Source organism: Cynoglossus semilaevis, chromosome 1 (genome assembly GCF_000523025.1).
Source record: "Cynoglossus semilaevis isolate Cse_v1.0 chromosome 1, Cse_v1.0, whole genome shotgun sequence".
Taxonomy (NCBI): Eukaryota; Metazoa; Chordata; class Actinopteri; order Pleuronectiformes; family Cynoglossidae; genus Cynoglossus; species Cynoglossus semilaevis.
Window position 1 is genome coordinate 27,882,360 of NC_024307.1, and position 23,056 is coordinate 27,905,415.

Below are 23,056 nucleotides of genomic sequence, written 5' to 3' on the forward strand. Positions count from 1 at the left end.
TGCAGCTTGTCTTTTATTTATTTCTATCTTGACTCATTCTGCCTCCTGTCTCCCTTCCTCCCTCCTTTTTCTTTGGTTTCTATCACTTACTTTAACTTTTTTCCATCTGAATGTCACTCATTCACTCAAAGTTCAAACAGTGACATTCAGACTTGAACTGCACATAAAGTATAGTAGGTTTAAACTCTGCCGCACCAGTTTCACTGCACCACAGCTGTTTCTCTAGACGTTAATCCATCCATCCATCCATCCATCCATCCATCCATCCATCCATCTCCTTACAAGCTTTTGTTCCTACTACTCCTCCTCCTCCTCTACAGATTAGCTGAAGGTGTTGGCAGCGTCTCCTTTGCCCCTTCTTTCACCCCGCGAACTTGCTGCTGCTCCTTCGTCCGGAGCCAAGTCTTCAGCTGAGTTTGTGTGAAAGAAAAAAAGGGACATCAGTTACAGATGACCTTTGCCTGAAGTTCAAACTTACAAGGAGAAAAAACAAACCAGTGTTTATGACCAAGACAGTCGCTTTATTGCTGCCTCTGACATGAAATGTCAGCTAAAATCCTCAGATAAAATGTATAGTGCCAGCATGGACTTTGGTCTGTGAGCTAAAATCTCTGATTTTCTCTATGGACTTTGGTCTGTGAGCTAAAATCACAGATTTTCTCTGTGGACTTTGGTCTGTGAGATAAAATCACTGATTTTCTCTATGGACTTTCGTCTGTGAGCTAAAATCTCTGATTTTCTCTGTGGACTTTGGTCTGTGAGCTAAAATCGCTGATTTCCTCCGTGGACTTTGGTCTGTGAGCTAAAATCACTGACTTTCTCTATGGACTTTGGTCTGTGAGCTAAAATCACTGATTTTCTCTATGGACTTTCGTCTGTGAGCTAAAATCTCTGATTTTCTCTGTGGACTTTGGTCTGTGAGATAAAATCACTGATTTTCTCTATGGACTTTCGTCTGTGAGCTAAAATCTCTGATTTTCTCTGTGGACTTTGGTCTGTGAGCTAAAATCGCTGATTTCCTCCGTGGACTTTGGTCTGTGAGCTAAAATCACTGACTTTCTCTGTGGACTTTGGTCTGTGAGCTGAAATCACTGATTTTCTCTGTGGACTTTGGTCGGTGAGCTAAAATCACTGACTTTCTCCATGGACTTTGGTCTGTGAGCTAAAATCACTGATTTTCTCTATGGACTTTCGTCTGTGAGCTAAAATCTCTGATTTTCTCTGTGGACTTTGGTCTGTGAGCTGAAATCACTGATTTTCTCTGTGGACTTTGGTCGGTGAGCTAAAATCACTGACTTTCTCCATGGACTTTGGTCTGTGAGCTAAAATCACAGATTTTCTCTGTGGACTTTGGTCTGTGAGCTAAAATCACAGATTTTCTCTATGGACTTTGGTCTGTGAGCTAAAATCCCTGATTTTCTCTGTGGACTAGTTCTCTAGTTTATGGCTTTGAAAATGGTAAGCAAACCTGATTAAAAAGAGCAGTGTGTGTGTGTGTGTGTGTGTCAGGGTATTAGCTGGGGTCCTGGGGTTGAGTGCTTAGAGAGTTTTGAACAACCATAATCTCTCTCTCTCTAATGTTCTCAGGTCAGGGGCCAACAATCTCCCTCTATCTTGCTCTTTCTCCTTTCTCTGTTTTTTTGGCTGAACTGTCCTTCCACCCCTTTTTCTCCTTCTCCCCGCCCTCCACTTCTCTTCCTTCGTTAATCCGACCCTCTTTCAGACGTGCAGACTTCCCATCCCTCGGCCTCCTCAGCCACGCTCTTCGCCCGCTTTCCCTCACAATCCCTTGGTTTTTGGCCCCTCTCTCTTTTTAGTTTTTCTTTCTTTCTAAATCCCTTGATTTCATTCCACCTCCTCCTCTCCTCCTCATCCTTCCTCTTCTCTCTGTCTCTCTGATGTGGTGGCGTGACCGCAAGGAGACGTGGGTTCATTGTAGAGTCGAGGAGCTGTGGCAGTGTTCACACACAAACACACACACATACACACACACGGTGAATGAGCGACAGCTGAATGAGGAGCAGGAATTCCCTCTCAGCCTTTGACCTTGTTTCCTCTCCTCACAGACGAGGCTCCCTTTTCTCAGCTTTTGTTTTGATTCATTTTTTACAGTTTTTTTCCTGCAGATTGTTTTGATTTGACTTCTGGTCCAATTTCATCAGTTTCTCCACATGTTTCATTTCTGAACTGCAGTTTTATTGATGCAACTCTTTACTAACCCTCCCTCAGTACTCTCTCCTTCCTCTCTCTTCCTCACCCTGATGCTTCCTTCATGTCATCAGTGTCTTTTAGCTTCTTTTCTCATCCTTCCTTTTCACCTCCTGTCTTTCTCCAACTTCTCTCCTACCGTTCCTCATGTTCTGTCTGTCTAAAACCTCCTCTTCTTCTCTGAACTTCTTTCCTTCCTTCCGTTATTTCTTATTCCTCAACCTGTCTCCCACAGTTGTCTCCATCTTTCCTCAATCATTCCCTCTGTTTTTGAGTCCTCCTCTCCTCCCTCCCTATCTCTCCTGGCACCATGCTGTCTTTGTGGATGATGGAATCGCCATCTCTTTTTTCCCATCAGCCCCTGCTTCTGTCCTTTTCCCTTCTCCATCTCTCCAACATTTTTATGATCCTTTTTGGAAAATCATTTCTCACTGTTAACCTTTTCTCTCCCCCACCTCCCCTACTCACACAGGGAGCAGCGTGCACGTGAGCGTGCGCTGATCTGGGTAAACATAATTAGTGGTATTTTTTTGTCTTGCTCTAATAAAAGAGTCATTTGTTGGACATTTCCACTCCGCTACAAAGAGCACCATTTATAAGCCGGGGCCCAGGTTGGCCCCCAGGCCAACGCCAACAGAACACACACACACTATTTTTAGATCTGCTTCGCTCGGACACCGAGTGTGTGTGTGTGTGTGTGTGTGTGAAAAAAAGAAGTAAGACAAGGAGATTTTATGAGATTCTGACTGACTCTGGTGACTGGCTCTGAAACTGTGTGTGTGTGTGTGAGTGTGTCCTCCTCACACACTCTCTCCACATTATCAAACCCTGACTCTGACCCTGAGCCTTATCTTTAGACCTGGTTTAATCCCCACAGACTAAAATGTCAACCACCTTCAGAGTTTCTGAACAGGACACTGACTCCTGATTTGTACTTCTGAGTTTATGTCTCAGCAGAGGGAGTGGTTTAAAAACTCAGTCAAAGAAACAGTGAGACAGAGACGTTAAAATGATTACAGCAAATTACAAGAAAGTCCCAGAACAGTTTGATTTGAACACACGTGCCGTCAGGGTGTCCACGCAGAAACGTACAGACTGATGGAAACAACCAAGGATTCAAACACAGCAGCAAAGTCAGATGAAACTGTTTTATTTAGAAATGTTTTAATCATCCTTTTTACTATTTCACTCAATTCAACGAAATGACAAAATTATAAAATCATTATTTAAACACTTTGGAAACAAGGGGACATTTTTTTGACTGTTTTAAAGATTAAATCCATCAAAGCGAGTCACGTTTTATCATAAAAAGCAAATACTCTGTGGTGTTGCCGACAAACTCGCGCACACACACACGGAGTCTGCTTGTGCCTGTCTTTTTGCCTCTGTGAAAGACCTTAAAAACTTTAAAACTTTGTTCCACCATGGTGAAGAGAAACCTCCGTATGGTTTTTCACTCTCAGATCTGAAGAATCAGAGCTGATGCTGTGGCTGCAGTTTTTACAGCGACAGACGTGCAACGTTTGGAGAGAAGTGTGTGTGTGTGTTTCTGCAGTCAGTGAAATCACTGTGTGTGTGTGTGTAGTTAGGTACATGTTCTCCTGTGAAAAAGTGTGGCGTCATTACATCACGACTTTTCCATGCCCGCTCTGTCTGTGTGTGTAGGTAAGTTTGTGTCTGTGTGCGTATGTTGTGTGCAAGAGTGTGTGTTGTCCCAGGTTGGGGAGGGAAGGGTTTACACTTCTCACCTTTATAGCTAAATGTCATCCATACCACACCCCTGCACACACACAAACACACACAGAACACCCAGAGTCTTTAAGGTTGTTTCTTCTTTTCACTGTAAGCATAAATGGACTTGTTACTCAGACACAACTTGCATTAGTCGCTGTTCACTAACAGGAGTGAACCTCCAACACCCAACGTCCTTTAACTGAAGTGAGCTAAAATCACTGATTTTCTCTGTGGACTTTGCTCTGTGAGCTAAAATCACTGATTTTCTCTATGGACTGTGGTCTGTGAGCTAAAATCACTGATTTTCTCTGTGGACTTTGCTCTGTGAGCTAAAATCACTGATTTTCTCTGTGGACTTTGCTCTGTGAGCTAAAATCACTGATTTTCTCTATGGACTTTGTTCTGTGATCTAAAATCACTGATTTTCTCTATGGACTTTGGTCTGTGAGCTAAAATCACTGATTTTCTCTGTGGACTTTGGTCTGTGAGCTAAAATTAGAGATTTGACTACTTTTCTGCTCTGTGTTGATGAATAAATATTACAGTACAACTGTTTCAATTTAAAAAAAACATACAGATACACTAAGACGTAAACACAAACTATTTTTGACTTTAAGGTCAGACAGAGAAAATGTAAAAACATATGAATGTGAAAAAGCAGAGAAACAGAAAAAAGCACTAAGCTTTAAAAATGCACACACACACACAGACACACACACAAACCGAGTATGAAAAGTACACAATTGACCCAATCTGACGTTGTATCTGAGGGGCGTGAAAGGAAGCCTTGTCTGGCCAAGGAACTCCCATCTAAGTCAGTGTGTGTGTTTGTGGCTCTGCAGCCCAAAGCAGACATTCTAACTCTAACCTACATCCATGTGGCAGCAAATGAAGCTCAGGAAAACAACTGCACTCTTACACACACTCACACACTTCACTAACACACAGACGTATACACCTGAGGGCTCCAGAGGCCAGTGGGTGCCCCAGGGTGGACCAGTGTTCATGCTAATGTGAGCGTGTATGTGTGTGTGTGCCACAGTAAGGACAGGAAGTGGACAGAAGCTCTGAAATCATTTTAGGACAACAATTTGCTTCCAGACAAACTAGAAATTAGAGCAATACTTTAACTTGACCCAAAGATGACCCAGAATGCACTGCAGCAGACACAGGAAGTGTCCTCACCATCATGTTCCACTAATGTAGATGAATGATTTGTCTCCCGCTCATGAAATGAAAGACAAAAAAAATCTCTGAACATGTTAAAAGTGCAGCTACCGAAAAGGTGTCACTGCTGACGATGGGGGGCAGGAAGTGCTAATGCTAATTAGCCACATGAAACGAAAGTAAGGCCGAAGCATCTGTGTTTCATTTAGCTTCACACGCAAAACTGGAGAAATGTTAAAGATGTGAAGTTGTTTGCTAACTTTAAGCATTTTATGGATTTTGTTCCCCAGTTCAGACAAAATGTGCTAAATTATTACCATTTTATCACAATGCTTTACCCTTAACTCTCATAGTAGCTAGGTGTAGGTAATATTTCATAGACTAAATTCTTAATGAATAATTAATAGACATTCTTTTAGCCTTTCAACGTTTCTTTTTCATATCATTATGAAGGTATTATAACAAAGGTTAGCTTGATTAGCACTTTAAAAAATAAACTGCTTCTTGTCTTTCTATCAGAATTTTCTTTTCTTTAGCATTTTAAAAGATTGGTTAAAAAGTTAGCTCTTTTTTACTTTTTACACCCAAACTTTTCTTTGGCATGTGCATATGCCTGTGTGTGTGTGTGTGTGTTTCCACTTGCACACGTACATGCACACGCCTCCCACTGCAGTACATATCTTTTTTCTCTGGAGTAAAACCAGGGTCAAACCAGTTAGTGTTGTCATAGACGTTTGCAGCTCTGCCCCAAGTGTTTGTTTGCTTTCCATGTTTTTGGGAATTTGGCCTCTGTGTGTGTGTGTGTTAGCATCTTCAGGAGAACATGTATGTGGACTTTTACTGTACGTGTGAGTCTGCGAGTGTGTGCTGGAGAATGCCTCATGTGTTTGTGAGGCGCAGTGTTACTCTGTGTGTGTGTGTGTGTGTGTGTGTGTGTAGCACGGTGCCCTGCCCTCAGGCTGATATATATTCTTTTCACTCAAACAGCCCATTTACAGTTGTGGGGTCGCCTCCCTCTCGCTCTGCCGTGACCTGGAGAATTTAGAGGTCTGCATTGAAGCTGAACCTGGGTCACGTCGCTAAGTAACTCCAGCTCTGCTCTTCTTGGGGTTCACTCAGAGCTGGGGCTTCAAACTATGGAGAGTGGACCAAGAATGGACGCCATGGCATCCTATGATGGTTCAAAATATCCAGGAAGTGTTGTTGTAGCACCATTAGCTGCTGAAAATGATCCCGCCACTGTTTTTCTTTGTTTTTCTTTAGAACAGTTACGGTCTCTCCTGTGGTTCCATGGAGGGTTCTCTGCACCCTCTCCGATCAGTTTCCTTCTGGAGTTTTGTGGAAACATGATGTCACTGTTCTTCAGTGTCTTCTTCACTTTTTGGTGACTGTTGCCACAGGACTTTTTTTTTTTATTTTCTCCTGATCAAATTCTTTAAAAATTCTTTAAATATTTGTTTTATTTATTAAATAAAGTTTAGTCCACGGCAGAGAAATCTTTGGACAACAGCAGGACTTCATTCAGTGAGTCAGTCAACTGAAGACTTTTCTCATTTAAAACAAATTTGTTTGTTCACTTTACACAAATTGGCCTTCTGGAATTCTTCCTCCACACAGACTTCTCATCAGCAGAAAAAGGAAAGCTCAGGACCTCTGTTGAGTGGAGGTCAGTGGAGGCAGAAACTCTGGTTTGGGCCTCAAACCTGCACGGGCTTTAAAGATCAAAGCAGGAGTGAAGGTCAAATCCTAAAAGCCTAAATTAATGACCGGCATAAAACGCAGTCGTTAGAATCCTGTTGGAGCTTCAGGTGTGGGAGCAGAGCCTTCAGAGCCTTCAGATGGTCCGAGGAGTTTGGTCTTCATGTAGGAACATCAGGCAACAGTAAAACTGGGGTGGGCAACATTGAACTATCTTTGTTGATGAGTAATTCAACAAAAGAATCTAATCAAATCAAGTGATGTGAGAGAGTTGGACTTGTGTTATGTTTCTGGACTCTTGACCTGTCACACCAAGCTTCAAATGAACACCAGTAGCACCACCTCTTGGCTGACCAACAAAGACTCAAAATATTAGGTTTAAATGGGTTCTTGTACAAGGATATTTAATATAAATATTTTGTGCTGTTCATGTATTTCTTTAATTTTTTTTTTTTTCAACTTCCAGTGGACTCATCTTACTGAGATCAATGACAGTAACCTTTGGCTAATTTTAGCACTGTGTTAATCGTTATATGTAATTTTTTTCTGCCATCATCATATTGAGGTCATCACTCTTGTCTCTGTGCAGGGTTCAAGCTTCCATGCCTCAAGGAGACAAAAGTATGGCAACGTGTTCAAGACTCACCTCCTGGGTCGCCCTCTGATCCGGGTGACGGGTGCGGAGAATGTTCGGAAGGTGCTGATGGGCGAACACACGCTGGTGACAGTGGACTGGCCTCAGAGCACGTCCACTCTGTTGGGACCAAACTCATTGGCCAACAGCATCGGAGACGTCCACCGAAAGAGGAGAAAGGTAAGGAGACGCCGAGGACACAACAGCTCCCTCTCTCTGTCTATCTATGGATGACAAAAACAGCGAGTCTGTCTGTGAGCTAATATCAAACTTAAGTCCAGCTCAAAGACCAAAGTCCAATAATAAAGATAATTTTATTGATTCCATATTGGGAACATTTTTGTGTTAACAGCAGATCTGCCACTTGGAGGCGCCATATTATATGGTTCCTCTAGGGCTCAAACCCAGGACCTTCTGTATGTTAGGCAGATGTATAAGGCAGACGTCATAACCGCTACACTACAGATCCACAGTGTCATGCTAGCGCTCCTTAAAACCATGCCGCCCCCTACTGGTATTTGATTATCAGAGGGAAAGATGATTTATTTTGAAAAATTCCCAAATATTCTGTGAAGAGTTCTGTCAAAATAAACATCTTTGTAGGGCTGCCTTAAAAAGAAGACAAAGTCACAGAGACAGAGGACCAGCCTTCAGCTTCAGGATAAAACATTTAACAGTACTAGTTACTGTACTAGAGGACGGAATCACCACAGCTGACAAAGACCTCTATGACCTTTAGATTTGGACTTATATCAGTCCTACCAGTTCACTGTAGTAGTATGGTTAAGGCTGACTCCATCATCACTGACTCAGCTGCTGCAGCTTGTCTTCTCTGACTCGCCTCTTTTCTCCCTCTCCCTGTTTCACTGTGTCTCTTTCTCTTTTCTTTACCAGGACATTTTCAGCTAATCAGCTTCTAATCTCCGCCTGCTATTGTCTCCTTGTCCTCAGGACACATATTCTCTCTGACACACACACACAACAACAACACACACACTGTGTAAATCCAGAGTGTGTTCTGAATTCTCTTGTTAACCCACTCTGTTTCTCTGGGTAGAGGGGTGAGGGATGGGAGGAGGTGAGGATAGGGGAGGACAGGTGGGAGATGTGGCTCAGGTTTCAAACTCTGAAACCTGAAGTGTGGTGTGTGTGTGTGTGAGAGAGAGAGAGAGAGAGAGAGAGTGAGTGTGTTGGTCCAAGTCTAATCTGGACTCTGATCCTTCTCCTCTCTGGAGACTCCAGCTCTAACCTCATGTAATGATGCTGATTATGGAGGAGGATGGAGACAACAAAGAGAGGCATTGAGACACACACACAGACACACACACAGACACAGACACGCACAGACACAGACATGCATGAGGTTGTAAAAGTTGACTGTATATTTGCATACACTCTGTCCTTCCTCTTTACTTTTTTAACTTCCTTCCATCTTCAAACTTTTACTATTCTCCTATCTTATACGTATCTAATTTAACTTTAGGACTAGGTGTTTCTGCCTTCTGACCAGTAGAGGGCACTGACACCTCTGGAAGGCACTATTTTCCCAGTTTGATAAAAAACAAACAAAAAACAAAACAAAACACTCGTTGATAAGGCTCCACCTAACTCTCCTCTACATTTGTTAATTGAGCAATGCCTGGTGGGTGTGAAGCGGACTTATATCTTGAAGATCGCACGTCTTTCAAATTTAATTCACCTTTATGTTAAAACATTTAAAAGCTTTTTTTTTTCTTTCAGTTTTTTACACTTTTACTGAAGTCCGTAGAAATAAACAGAGACTAGGGAGCAGCTAGTCCACTGCTGCCCCCTGTGGCCAGTTTGTGTCACTAATGTTAATCAGTGGCTGACGCAGCAATGGCTTGACAACTGATTTGTGATGTGATGTAAACTTTCTCTGTGGACTTTTGAACGGCAGCTTCCAATTATGTAAAGCATTTAATTTTTCTTCTCGGTGTCGTCCAATGACATTATACTTCAGATTAAAAAAAGAGACGATGAAGGGGCAGGGAGAGACGGGAAGAGGTGGAAGCAGAGAGAGAGAAGAATAAAGAGTCTTTACATGTCTGAGGAACCAGCAGCTCGCAGCACTTTCACATAATTTAAGACATATGGACGTTATTAGGACGGCTCTGTGAGTTTGTGTGTGTGAGTTGGTGTGTGTGTCTGTAAAGCCTGTGTCTTTGCGCTGCAGGCAACAGAAGACAGTCACGTTTTTGTGGTGCAGCAGCACAAAAAAGCACTTTTATAGTCAACTCACATATGTGCACACACACACACAGACACAGTCCCAGGGTGACACTGCATGAAAAACTGTGTTTGATTGGCAGCCAGATGAGATATTGTGCCTGTGTGTATGAGGTGAAGTGTGTGTCTGACCTATAGTTACCTCTCAGATTTGGCCTACATATAGACTCAGACTGACTCATTGGTCCTACAGTAGCACAAAGCCTCTGCAGAGTGTGTGTGTGTTTGTGTGTGTGTGTGAGAGAGAGAGAGAGAGAGAGAGAAAGACAGCGAGAGTGCGAGAGTGTGTGTACACACGTTGGCTCCTCACCCACTTTGACCAATTACACCTAATCCAGCACAGACGGGTTAAATGGCTAACTTCACAGTGTTACCCAACCGTCCTCTGGCGCTGAAGGAACAGTTCTGTCCAGTCACCTCCAGACTCATTTCTTGGAATTCTTCCTGAACAATTTTCACAGATGAAAAAAGAACACATGCTTCACTACTTTACTTGACATAAAACATCAACCAATCTGTGACATCTTACTGTTAGACATCTCTAGTGAACCACTCACGCGCCCACACCAAACTCCACAGAGAAAATCATAGATTTTAGCTAAAAGTATCATAGGGGCAACTGTTCCACTGCTGCCTCCTGTGGTCTGATTTTGCAACTCAGGTCATTCTGATTTGTAGCCTAGGTCAAAAAAGACTTGGACTTCCGACCTCAGTGCCCTAACAACTGTTCTGTACTGTATTGTAAAATTGATTGTTTTGTCTATAAACCTTTCTCATTTGAAACAACAACACAACTAGTACTGCTTTTCTTATACTAGCTAAAAGTTAACATTTGTTTCTAACATCATAATGAGATGGTGAGAACACGAACTGTCAAAATCATAAGACGCCAACTGACAGCCAATCTCTGCCCCACATGTTGACATTTCCAAAATGTGAGCGACTTGTCGTTAAATGCTGTTCCTTCGCTTGTGTGAAATTCGCTGGTTCAGAAACCTTTTCCAGTCTCACTCCATTGAGCAGAAAATTCAAACCATGTGTAGAAGCAGAACCAGAACCGTCTTACATCCAGTCCAAAACCAGAACTTTGGGTGAAGTTCATGAGATTTAGAAGAACAGTGTCGTGAAGACAATGAAGTCTTTGAATACCAGTTAAAAAACAAAAAAAGAGTTTTTTGGGCCAAGAAGCAGCAGCAGCCTCGGCAGCCTCAGCAGCAGTAGCAGCAGCAGAAATTCTGTTCTGTGAAGGTCAAACGTGCCCCAGTGTTATTCATCCAAATAAAGCTAAGTGTTAGTGACTGATTCATATTAAAATATAATAAAAGCCTTATTCTGGAGCTCTTCTGGAGCTCTCTCTCCCTCCATTTGGGACAGTTTTTCGGCAGCAGGGGCTTAAAATCAGACGGAATGTTATTTGTCCAAACACACTGACGACTGACGACGGGTTCTGACAAAATAGAAAAAAGTAAAGAGGAGGAGCAGCCAGGAAAGAGTCAGAGCTCCATCTCTCTGTCTGTCAGCCTGGTTTTGCTGAGTATAGGGAAAGCAGCCACACAATGTAAAGGCTCTAAGAGACATATTCACGCACACACACCAATCATTGAGAAAATCAGTGATTTTAGCTCACAGACTAAAGTCCATAGAGAAAATCAGTGATTTTAGCTCACAGACCAAAGTCCATGGAGAAAATCAGTGATTTTAGCTCACAGACAAACAGCACTCATGAAATTAAAACCCCTCCAAAAAATCTTCACAAGCTACTTCTGTGTTTGCTTTTAAACTCAGATCAAGGTGAAGTTCTTATACATATGTTCACACTGATTTCACCTCACTAGTCTAAGGCTACCTGGTAGCAGGTTGTGATATTCACAGTCTGCTTCTGATGACTTATGAGGTAGTTGAAAAATGGATATTGAAATGTCTGAAGAGTAATGACCATTTAATCTAACATCTGCTCCGAGTCTCAACCGACACAACCGACATTCATCTGTTCATACTTGTTCAGACTCAGTCCCATCCATTGTAAAGATTCTGAGCTTCTCCTGTTTACCTACAGTCACATTTAAGTCTGTCTGTCTCGTCAGGTTTTTGCTAAAGTGTTCAGCCATGAGGCCTTGGAGTCCTACCTTCCCAAAATCCAGCAAGTGATCCAAGAGAGTCTGAGAGTGTGGAGCTCCAACCCTGAGCCCATCAATGTCTACAGGTAACTAAGAGCTGGGAGCTCACACATAAAACAGCACCAAAACAGAACTATTTTAGAGCTCAGTTCCAGGGCTAAGGTGTTACCATAAGAATGACCAAACGAACAAGGAATCAACTCAAAATCATTTGGTTCTAATTGTGTGTTTCATCCCAATAGGGAGAGTCAGCGTCTGTCCTTCACCATGGCGGTCAGAGTCCTGCTGGGCTTCAGGGTTTCTGAAGACGAGATGAAACATCTGTTCTCCACCTTTCAGGACTTTGTGGACAACCTGTTCAGTTTGCCCATTGACCTGCCCTTCAGCGGCTACAGGAGGGTAGGTCGCTATGCCACAACTGCTTCTAACAGAAATCTTACAGCACCCCTTGCAGGGCAGTCTTTTTCAGACAGCATTACTTCACTCAGCTGAGTTTAACTGTTAGTAAAAGACCTACTGAAAGTTCTAAAATAAAGGTAATAAGGTCCAAAGAAAGCAAAGATACAGTGTCAATCCCACAAGTTCTTAAATGACGACAACTGTTTATTTTTTAATCAACATGACAAGATCTAAACAACATTAGTAAAACCTCGGAACCAGCTCAGCAAACCTAGCATCCCTCCAAACAAATAAAACAAAACCTACAACAACTGAGCACACAATGTGCCGAAATTTTGTTCAAGTTTGGCCATAAAACTGGTGGGACCAGCTGAAAATATGGCAATAAATATGTAGCTGTCAGTTATAGATAAGAAAAAAACCCCTCTGTAAACGTTTAGAAATACGTAAAAGAAAAAGGTCTCTGAATGCTAACGTTATCAACAAAGCCTGTTTAATGTCAAAGGTACAAATGTTACGTTAGACACAGCTGTAAAGTCAGTGACACGCTGTCTCTGCGTATCTGTCAAACTGTCGCCCTGATTCCATAAAATCACGATTTTCTGGTTGTGTTTGTAGGGCATTCGTGCACGTGACACCCTACAGAAAAGCATAGAGAAGGCCATCAGAGAGAAGCCACTGTGTACCCAGGGGAAAGACTACAGCGACGCGCTGGACGTCCTGATGGAGAGCGCCAAGGAGAATGGCACCGAGCTGACCATGCAGGAACTGAAGGTACAAGGAGCAAACATGTCATGACACGCGTGGGAGCGTTGACACGTATAGAACAGAATCACGGCAAACGGCATGTACACACTAATACACAGACACACTCACACTTCTGAGTGGCAGACACATACACACACTCGGTGTTGACACAGTGAGAGGAGAATCTGTCTGCACAGAAAACACAGGTTTATGTTAGACAAATATGACAGCAGGGACAAGACCGGGGCTAACAGGAGAAAACACCCTCGAACAGACACACCCACCATGTACCTATTAAAGTAATTCCGAGGAATTCTGTGGAAACTCAACTCTCGGCCTCGCTCTGGCTCGTTCTGTGGTTTCTGGGTTAAATCCAGGGCCAAAAATAAGTCAACACTCCCCCTGTGAGGGGTCTGAAAGAGGCCTCCTGTATGTGTGCGTGTACACGTGCACACACACATACACACCTATGCACATATTCATGCACACACACCAAGCAAACTGGGAGCCCCCTGTCGCTGAGGCCCAGGCTGAATACCACTTTCCTCTTCCAAAGTCTATAGAGAAAATCAGTGATTTTAGCTCACAGATTCACAGCAGTTGTTGATCCAATGCTGGCTTCATTACCAAGTACAAATGTGTGATTTTGTGGCTTCACTGTTTGAAATTCTTGTTCAGATAGACCTAAGTTTCAAAAACTGACCAGAGGAGGCAGCAGCTAACAAGCAGCTCCTGTGTCTCTGTGCTAAAATCACTAATTTCCCTCATGGACTTAAATGCAATGTGTGCACTTCTTGTTTCTACCACAGGAGTCCACTATTGAGCTCATATTTGCCGCCTTTGCCACCACCGCCAGTGCTAGCACCTCCCTCATCATGCAGCTCCTCCGTCAGCCCCCTGTCCTGGAGCGCCTTAGAGATGAGCTAAGGGCTCATGGCCTCCTTCACAATGGCTGCCTGTGCCCAGAGGTGGAGCTGAGGTTGGACACCATCGTCAGTCTCAAGTACCTGGACTGTGTCATCAAAGAGGTGCTGAGACTCTTCACTCCTGTCTCAGGAGCCTATCGCACGGCAATGCAGACCTTCGAACTGGACGTAAGTAACCCGTTGAAGATACCTGACCTATGTTTCTTTTACCAAGCCGAAGGTTCTGACAAAAACATTCTGTTTGGTTTTAGGGAGTTCAGATTCCCAAAGGCTGGAGCGTCATGTACAGCATCCGGGACACCCATGACACCTCCTCTGTTTTTAAGGATGTGGAAACCTTTGACCCAGACAGGTTCAGCCAGGAGCGTGGAGAGGACAAAGAAGGTCGCTTTCACTACCTGCCCTTTGGCGGTGGCATCCGCTCCTGTTTGGGAAAACAGCTGGCTACCCTTTTCCTCCGCCTCCTCGCCATCGAGCTGGCCAGCACGAGTCGCTTTGAGCTAGCCACAAGGAACTTCCCCCGCGTGATCACAGTACCTGTGGTCCATCCTGTTGATGGGCTCAAGGTCAAGTTCTACGGCTTGGACTCCAACCAGAACGAGATCATGGCTAAGTCAGAAGAGCTTCTGGGAGCAACCGTCTGAAGGTTGCCGAGCCTGTAAGCCATCATCCTGCTCAAGGGAGGGGCCAGGTGCTCAATGATCCAAGAAGTTTTTAGAAGCATTTAAAGGAAGGAATGTAAGCGTCTTGGTTCTACCAAGTTGGAGGTTCTTTTTCAGACCAAAAGAAAAGCAGAAATCTTCATCTGAAGGTCATGATATTGGACGTTCCTTAAAAGAGGGATGCTGCCAAAAAGTTCTGTATTTTTCTCAATTCTGTGTATTTTTAAATGAATATACAAACAAAATGTATTTGTACAAAAAAGCTATGTAATATAATTGGAAAGAGAAGCTGGGTGGAGGAAAGTTCAGATGGTTTAAAAGACAGATGGATGAAACAGGGTAAAGGTGGAAAGAGTTAGTTTGTGTAATGTTTGGGTTGTCCACCAGGGTAAAGACATGAAAAAAAAACAACAACCAAAAGTACAGGTTCTAGTCCAGATCAGTTCACAGTTCAGAGTTCTTCACAGATCCCCAGGATTTAATGTCCTTCAAAGATCATAAAACCATTAGTCAAGAACAAACAAGTACAACAGTTTCCAACAGTGAATCTTAAGTGTTGGGATTTCAACAGAACCAGGCCTGTTTCATGGAACCATAGTTTGTCAGGGTTAGTATTTAGGAGGTCAGTGTTGACATCCAAAGCAGAATTAATGACTGAACCCATGACAGAAAGATCGTTTCTGTACCTGCTGTTTTAACAGGTTTTTTTTTTAACCCATTCCTGTTTTCCATTTATTCCAGTAAACAGTGAGATAAGCTCTACAAGAGAAGAATTGTTTAGATCCCTGTAATGAATCACAACAAATGTGAACAAATGTGTGTGAACAGTACCTGTACAGCCTAAAGTGGACTGCATTCATTGGCTGCATCAGTGCCAACCACTGCCGACAACTCCAGGAACCATGGATGCAGTCCACTGGGATTGAGGACCATAAAGTAGGACACATCCACCTGAAGATTGCTCTCTTGGACACTTTAGTAAACATTCCAGAGCAGGATGGGAGGAACAGTGAGGATGGAGGGTGAGGTAGAGGGGGAGTCGACCCACAAACATGCTGCTTGAGTGTCTCTGTGTCAGTCTGTGTTTATTTGTGTGCTCTTCTTCAGTTATCCTCCATGTTTATGTAAAGTTCTGTGGAGAAACAGGCCAAGCCTTGCTGCTCTTTCAATCAACGCTAAGAATGCAAACCCACGACCTTAAGACACGTGTATGAAATAAAGGATGTTTTTTTTTTTACTGTTACAGATATGATTGCACAGTCAGGACACAAAATACTCCACGTGTTTGAAAAACCATCAACGACTGAACTCTGGAAGTCTCTGGGAATGCTGGGATTGTTTAGGCACTCGTTTTGGGACAGGAAGTACTGGCAGTATTTTGGTTCAGGGTGAAGCTGAGTTCAGCCTTAGGTGTGTCAAGAACCTTGAGGTTCTCAGACTAACTTCTCACTGCCGACTTCTTTGTCTTTACAAACATGTGCCCCATATCTGATTTATTTAATACAGCCTGAACAAACCTGACTGAAACCTGACATACCCACTCCTAAATCAGATCAATATCTGATGGTTTTAAACAGACCTCAGCCTGACCGCTCATTTCTTATTACCTAAACGGTTACATCATTGAAGTGAGATGGGTCACGTCTTCTTCTGCTCATGCAGGTCACCTCAGGGTCCTGGATTGTTCACTGTCTGAGTTTTTACAGTGAAACAACATTGTCAACAACTAGTTAAAAAAACCAGTGGACCATTAAGATCTGCAGAGGGAAGGTGGTCTGAGTTAACGCAGGTCAGCAGGATCAGTTCCACTCACGGATGTCATCATGGGTGGGCGTGTCTCTTCCTTCTACTTCCCAGTTTTTCCTGAAATGTAAGGAAATTCCAAATCCTAAGTGAAAAACTACTGGACATTCCTAGTCTCCTCCTCAATATTCCGTCTACTGCTACTTGTAAACGTCCACGGATGATGTAAGAAATAGAGTTATAACTGACTAAGAGTCTGATAGATGGGAATTCTCTGTGGACTTCCTGATCTTTCTGAAGGACCAGGGCATCACAGATCCTTAGTTAAAGGATTCATTCATGTAGATGGGGGGCTAGAGAGGAGATGATTGGAGGGCAGTGGACGGAGCGTCCCGGAGGGTTCCAGAAACCGTTGCCTTTTTCAGCCGACTACACCACTGATCTGCTCACCATGAAATATGAACATTTTATTTTTTTGCTGCTTTTCCTGTGTATATATTTTCTAATGGAGAGTTCTAGTCTGACGAGTTGTCTCTTTACAAAGAGTTTATACACACACACACACACACACAGACAGAGTACATGTTTGTAGCTGACTGTCAATGCGTGAAGACAGAGCATTTATTGGTTTATATTTTTTTTTGTTTAGGGAGATAAATAAATCAGCTACTAATGTTGACTAATCCAACCTGTTAATGTTATTGTACAATTAATATTCAGAGATTTGAAAATGATATTTTTATTCTAGAGTTTTTTTTAGCCTATGAGATTTTTTCTGGTAAATATTGGATGTATTTAGAAATAATTTTCAGTTCCTTAATAGTGTACACAGTGTTTAAAATGTTAATATTGTTGATTAATAATAATAATTATAATTGTTGTTGTGTTATTCAGACTTATTATCGCTGCATTATATTTGATATTAATGATGAACAAACAGAAAGCACTTCATCTTTTTTTGCCATGAGACTACACTTCCTGTCACCTCTGAACCCGATGTCACTCTGTACATAAAAATGTCTTTTTTCTTGTAACAGAAAAACAAATGTTCATTAGTTTAATTTCGGAGCTTCCTGTTACCTTCTCTTCAGCCTATTTTATTACCGTGGTTGTTAAATGTACTCCTGTAATAAAATATAAGGTTAAAAAACTTGTGACTGAGTGCGTGGTCTTATCAATGTATTTAGAAGACAAACCGTTTTTGTCTATTATATCCTCGAAAGATTTTTTTTTAACACAGAAAAGCTTTTGTCCACAAGCACAAAGGGCAGCCCAGACAAAAAACAAGTTGAATTTAAAATTTGACAGGTCACTGGAATTTCAGTTTTCCCTCTCTGCACCAGGTTTATTCTTAAATGTGACAACCAATAAGAATTTACCTAGATTAAAAAAAAGGTTCTTTCTCCTCTAAGATAATGGGTTTCAAAAAAAGGTCTGTGACCCCCTGGGAGTCCACAGATGTACTTTAAATTCAGTGATAACATAGTTGGGTGTCCCTGCCATCAGTCCGTCTGTCCATCAGTTTGGGAAACCTTGGTCTGGAAAACCTAAACAAATTGGGCTGTAGAGCCCAGTCTATGTATTGTTCAGTTATGAGGAGCCAGAGGAGGCAAAGACATATGAGGACGGGAAAAAGAGACCGTGTCTAGAGGACAGAGATGCTGTGATGTTCTCCTCTGCTGCAAGATTAAAGAGCATGTTCTAATCCTTCAGATTGGATGCAGCAACACACAGAGATGATGAAGATACTGGAGTTAACCAATGAGAGCAGAGAACCAGTGTATGTCAACAGAAGGGGGCTGCCATGAGAGCAGGGGTGTGACTGGACATTTAAAGATAGGATCAGGAAGATAATCAGGCTTCAGAGTAGAGGCATTTCTTTGTTTGTCCTTTGACCACAGGTCACCTCAGCTGACATAGTGATATGGAAGAGTTCTCACACAACCCTACTCATTCAGGTCGGGAGCTGGGGCCTAAAATGAACTGATTCCAGAACTACCATAAGTGATTTTAGCTCATAGAAACACTGTAGGCGTTGCCTCGCTGCCGCCACCCGAAGTGTGACTTTGGCTTTGGATAGGAAGTGGTGTAAATTATATGTTTTCTTTTCAAAGACTAAGATCAGAGGACTAGTGAACATTTTTCTAAGAATTTGCTGACACAAATAAATAAGTTCTACGATGGACTACAGCTTATGTATATATTTATCTTATGAGTTACTCAAAGCTCGATTTGCCAAAAGATGGCAAAGACATTTTTTGAATGTTCTGTGAATGATGAAAGTGAAACTCATGATAAATCTGCATGAGTCACTCGGCGATGATGGGTTAAACCTGCTTATGTGGGAATTTTCTGAAACTGAAATATCACATGTATCAACTCGACACAAGTAAATTAGTATCAGCTTCTGTTGTTTGACGGATTGACAACGGCAATGATCCAAAAAATTTCAACCTTTTCTCACTTCCTGTGATGTTAAAGGGAGTGTCTGTCCTTACAGGAAGAAGTGCTGTTTTCTCTAAATATCTAAGACCAACACCAATGTCAAGATGACACACCTGTTTTCTTTGGAAGCTTGATTTTTATACTTGGATGTGCAGATGCTTGCTGTCATTCCCGGAGCCTGACTCAGTTTGACATTGAAATGACAAAGCGGGCGTCGTTTGCACACGTCTGACAGGCTGTCACGCAGGAAAAACCCCCGACGTTCCTGCACCGAGAAAAATAATCAACCAACCTCATACACACTAAATCACATGGCAGCGCACCAACAGATGTTCCTGCCCAACTGGAAATATTGACACTGGTGCGAGAACGTGCCTTCAGGCCAAGTCCTATTCAGACAATGCGCTGTAGAAATATGATGCATGGACACCTGGAAGTCTTTAAGAAAAATCTCTGAATGTTTCTTCACCCTGTGTTTTACAGTAGGACAACAGAAACTGATCTTTGTCAATCAGTCAGACCAGTCCACAGACCAAATACACTATTAGAGTGATTTCCTCAGTGGTCAGTGGCATTGCACTGGAGCTGTTGATAAAAAACATTTACAATTTTTTTTATGATAGGTTTGTTTTTAATGAACGTCAATGACACATATTAACCACAGGAGGCAGCAGTGGACCAGCAACCCCTGTTGCCTTGTGAGTTAAAATGACTGATTTTGTCTCATAGAGTTTGCTTAGGTTTAAATACTTCGTTGTTACAGGAGTGTGCCTAAAAAACAACTACTTTTAGACTTGGTTACACCTCGGGGCTATAGAATAGGAATGCATTATATAATAGGAGTCTTCAATAAAGAACTGCGTGTGTGTGAGACATGATGAACCTCAGGTGAACTCCTGAAGATCTCCTGAGATGAACCTCAGGTGAACTCCTGAAGATGGGTCTAAGATCAGCAGGTGCTCAAGTCAAACTGAGTTCAGAGAATAAACAAACAGACACAAGTGAGAGACGTAACATTCACCTCCTCTGATCTCTGGCCATGATCTTGACTGACAACACACTAAACTGAAAGGAAAAATACAAACCCAGACATATGGACACACCTCAGAACAGCTGTCTGAACGGTGTGTGCATGTGTACACATCACAACGTGTTGAATCAATCAACACAAACTGAAGGGATCAACGCCACCTGGTGTTCAGGAACTGTAACCAAAACATACAAATAATAGCAGTAGCATGAAAAAGTAAACAAGTTGTTTCTGTGAGGTCTTTACAAAAATGTGTTTAAAAATCATTTAACATATAAGAATATTGGCACAACAACACCGTCACTATATCACCACCACAACTAAAACTCTGGTGTGATCAACAACGCCACCTGTTGTTCACAAACATTTAAACACACACAAATGTCTTAAAACCACAAACTCCTGATGAGTGATATCTCTGATGAGTGACAGAATCCCTGATAACATCAATATATCAGTGTGACAGTGTGACATCACCAATGACATCAGTATAATATTTATCAGAGATGTCATCACTGCTTATTGTTTGCACAGCAGAATCAGTGTGTGATCCAAACTAAATTAACTAAGAAAAAAAACAAAAGGAATGGGATTTTACTGCAGGAACCAGTAACAATAAATAGGTATAGTGCCAGGAACTGTGTAGGTTTCTGCTGCAGGAACTTATGCCAGAAAAGGAAAAACAGAGTCTGATACTAGACGTGATCAAACAACAAGGAGAAACACCAGGATCTATGGAGATATCAGAGAGGGAGGGTCGAGGACCGGTAGAAGAAGGGGAAAGGGAAGCTAGGGGAGGAATAGGGAGAGGATGGAGGGAGCACAAAGAGGGGGTAGAGGGAGGAGAGGGGAGAGCAGAGAAGCTGCCCTGTTTTTCATTAGCAGAAAAACAAAGACATAAAAACAAAGAGACAAACACAGAGGAGTCAGAAGGTCATTTCCCATCATACACAACTGCATTCAGAGCAGCTTTTATTAATTTAATGATAATCAATTCATCTACTCAAAATGTCAAAGGTCAAACTTAAATCTGAGTGTGTGTGTTGCATAAGTCAAACCATGAAATAATATCAATTAATAACATCATCAATTTCAAATCTGGCTGTGATAAAAACAAATCTACCATTGCTAACTTTATTCTTGGTTTACTATTGTTTTGATTCTGGATGCACAGTTATATAATATGGCCGATGGGAGTATCACTCTGGTCAGGTCACTAACATTTTACAGTGACAATATTTAAAAAAAACAACAACACTAAACCCTGTGCTCAGGCCACGTCTGTAAATTCAGAAGAATTTAAAGTAAAAAAAGAAAGAAATGCTGTTGTTTCTGATGTTGCAAACACACCAGTGTGACCCGAACCAGGACCCTCCTACTACGAACACACACTCACACTCACTAGCACGCACGCACATCCCAGGGGACAGGACCACAGTGTTGTTTGTCTCAGAGAAGGGACAACAGAACCAACTGGAACGTACATTGTTTTCAAACCAGTCGCTCTCCGCAAATATCTCCCCCACTGAGAGTGTGTGTTTGTGTGTCTTTTCCACAATAATCAAAAGATGTCATCAAAGATGGAATGAGATGCAAAACTGCAGAGGCAGAAAGAAAGAGCTTCAGTTCCAACATGACCTCCGATGTCTCACAGCAGAAACATCAGGGTTAACTGTTTGAGGATAAAGACATCAGAGCGATGAACTGCAAAGCCATTTTAGTGTCTCTGCAAGACATGTTGAGTCTGAAGCCAGGCTTTCATGTACTACAAAAGTGGCTCTCCTTTAAACAGCTAGATTACCATGGTACCTTATGCTTAGCTCATAACCTGGTTCTGACCAGGTTATGTTCAGCTTAGTTTCAGCTTTAAATTGGCCGTACTGTGTGACTCATTCGTACGTGGTGTGACCATTTATTTAAAACCTGGTGGACCTGGGAGCTGTGACAATAATAAAGAAGACTAGATAAAGACAGATTAAAGTACAACTGAAGCAAAGGTGAGTTTTCATGTGCTCCTGACTCAACTTTCATTAGAGTTTATCAGTTAACTGTTTATTGAACACAGCAGCAAGAATAATGGGGGAAGCAAAATATGAAATATGAAATATTAATTAGCCCTACTTAGTAGTTATTTGTCACAGATAATAAAGTTAAATATTTCACTTTGATGTGGCCATGAATAAACTAAGGAACTGATCAATGTTGTACCTGTTATAGAGCAGTGTAAGCCGTCAAAACTGTAGATTTGTTACGTAATCCCGACACACACAAAAAAACCCAACACTATATTTTACATCAGTAAAAGACAATAAAAAAAGACAATATATAGATCATATGAAAAGACAGGTGTTGCTCCAGTTTTTTTATGGATAAGAATTAACATGAAAGGATTAACGTAAAAGTTGCACAATACTGAGCTTTCAAAATTAAAACATTAAGGGCATAATATAATATTCATCTTTGTTAAATTACCCATTTACACAGTCAGCCATTTTCTGCCAGCACTCCTCCCTTGCCTTCTTGGCAGCAACTACAACTTTGTCCCCCTTTTATGCGCACAAAGAACAAAACTGAAAACCAGATTTGACAAAGCAGACTGATAACCACCACTGTGAAACCGTTTAACTGTTTGGGGGCTTTAGGTTTTGTTAAACCAGACCATGAAGACAAAGCCTGGGTATTTTAAGCCTGTGGTGTGTTTCATCTGTCAAGACCTCCTCCATCCTCCAATACCAACGCCTGCACAGAAAAATCAGTGATTTTAGCTCACAGGGACACAGGAGCTGTCTCCTGTGGTCAGTGTTATCTATAGACATATGCACTTGTTGTTTTTTGTTTTTTTGTCCAGAGGAAATGGACTCCATCTGTTTCTCACACACCATCACAAACATCTACAGGTAACATGTCCCACAGCCTCAGGACATCTGCAGCTGTGGAGATGTGGACACTGACTCAGCGAACAAGCGTCCAGGAGGAGACAGCTGTGGTCACGTCGTACATCAACTCTGCCATGTGACGCACTCATTTATAAAAGGTTTTCACGCTCACATGCAATTAATAAGAAAATAATGCTGCAGTGAACGGAACGTGCAGAGACGCTGAGGATAGTTTCTAAAAGAAAAGTCAACATGTTGATTAGAGGGACTTGAATGTAAGGTGAGAACGAGGCAGGGCTAGTGGAGTTTCAGGTCGAACACCGAACAGAAATTCTGTCAGGACACACACACACACACAAATAAATATTTATAGAACAGAACAGTTCTAAACTGTCTGGGCTGAGGAGCATCCACACAGGAGAC

General features: G+C 42.1%; 1 protein-coding gene across 1 annotated transcript in view; it reads left to right on the forward strand.

The window, feature by feature from the left end:
• Window positions 1-17,432, forward strand: part of cyp26b1 (cytochrome P450, family 26, subfamily b, polypeptide 1) — a 27,100-nt gene extending 9,668 nt beyond the window's left edge. The window contains exons 2-7 of the mRNA XM_008324250.3: window positions 7,397-7,621; window positions 11,773-11,891; window positions 12,048-12,204; window positions 12,823-12,978; window positions 13,761-14,045; window positions 14,129-17,432. Of these exons, the coding sequence (XP_008322472.1) occupies window positions 7,397-7,621; window positions 11,773-11,891; window positions 12,048-12,204; window positions 12,823-12,978; window positions 13,761-14,045; window positions 14,129-14,521 (1,335 nt within the window). The 3' untranslated portion in view covers window positions 14,522-17,432. The remainder of the gene's footprint in view (window positions 1-7,396; window positions 7,622-11,772; window positions 11,892-12,047; window positions 12,205-12,822; window positions 12,979-13,760; window positions 14,046-14,128) is intronic.
• The last annotated feature ends 5,624 nt before the right edge of the window (window positions 17,433-23,056 follow it).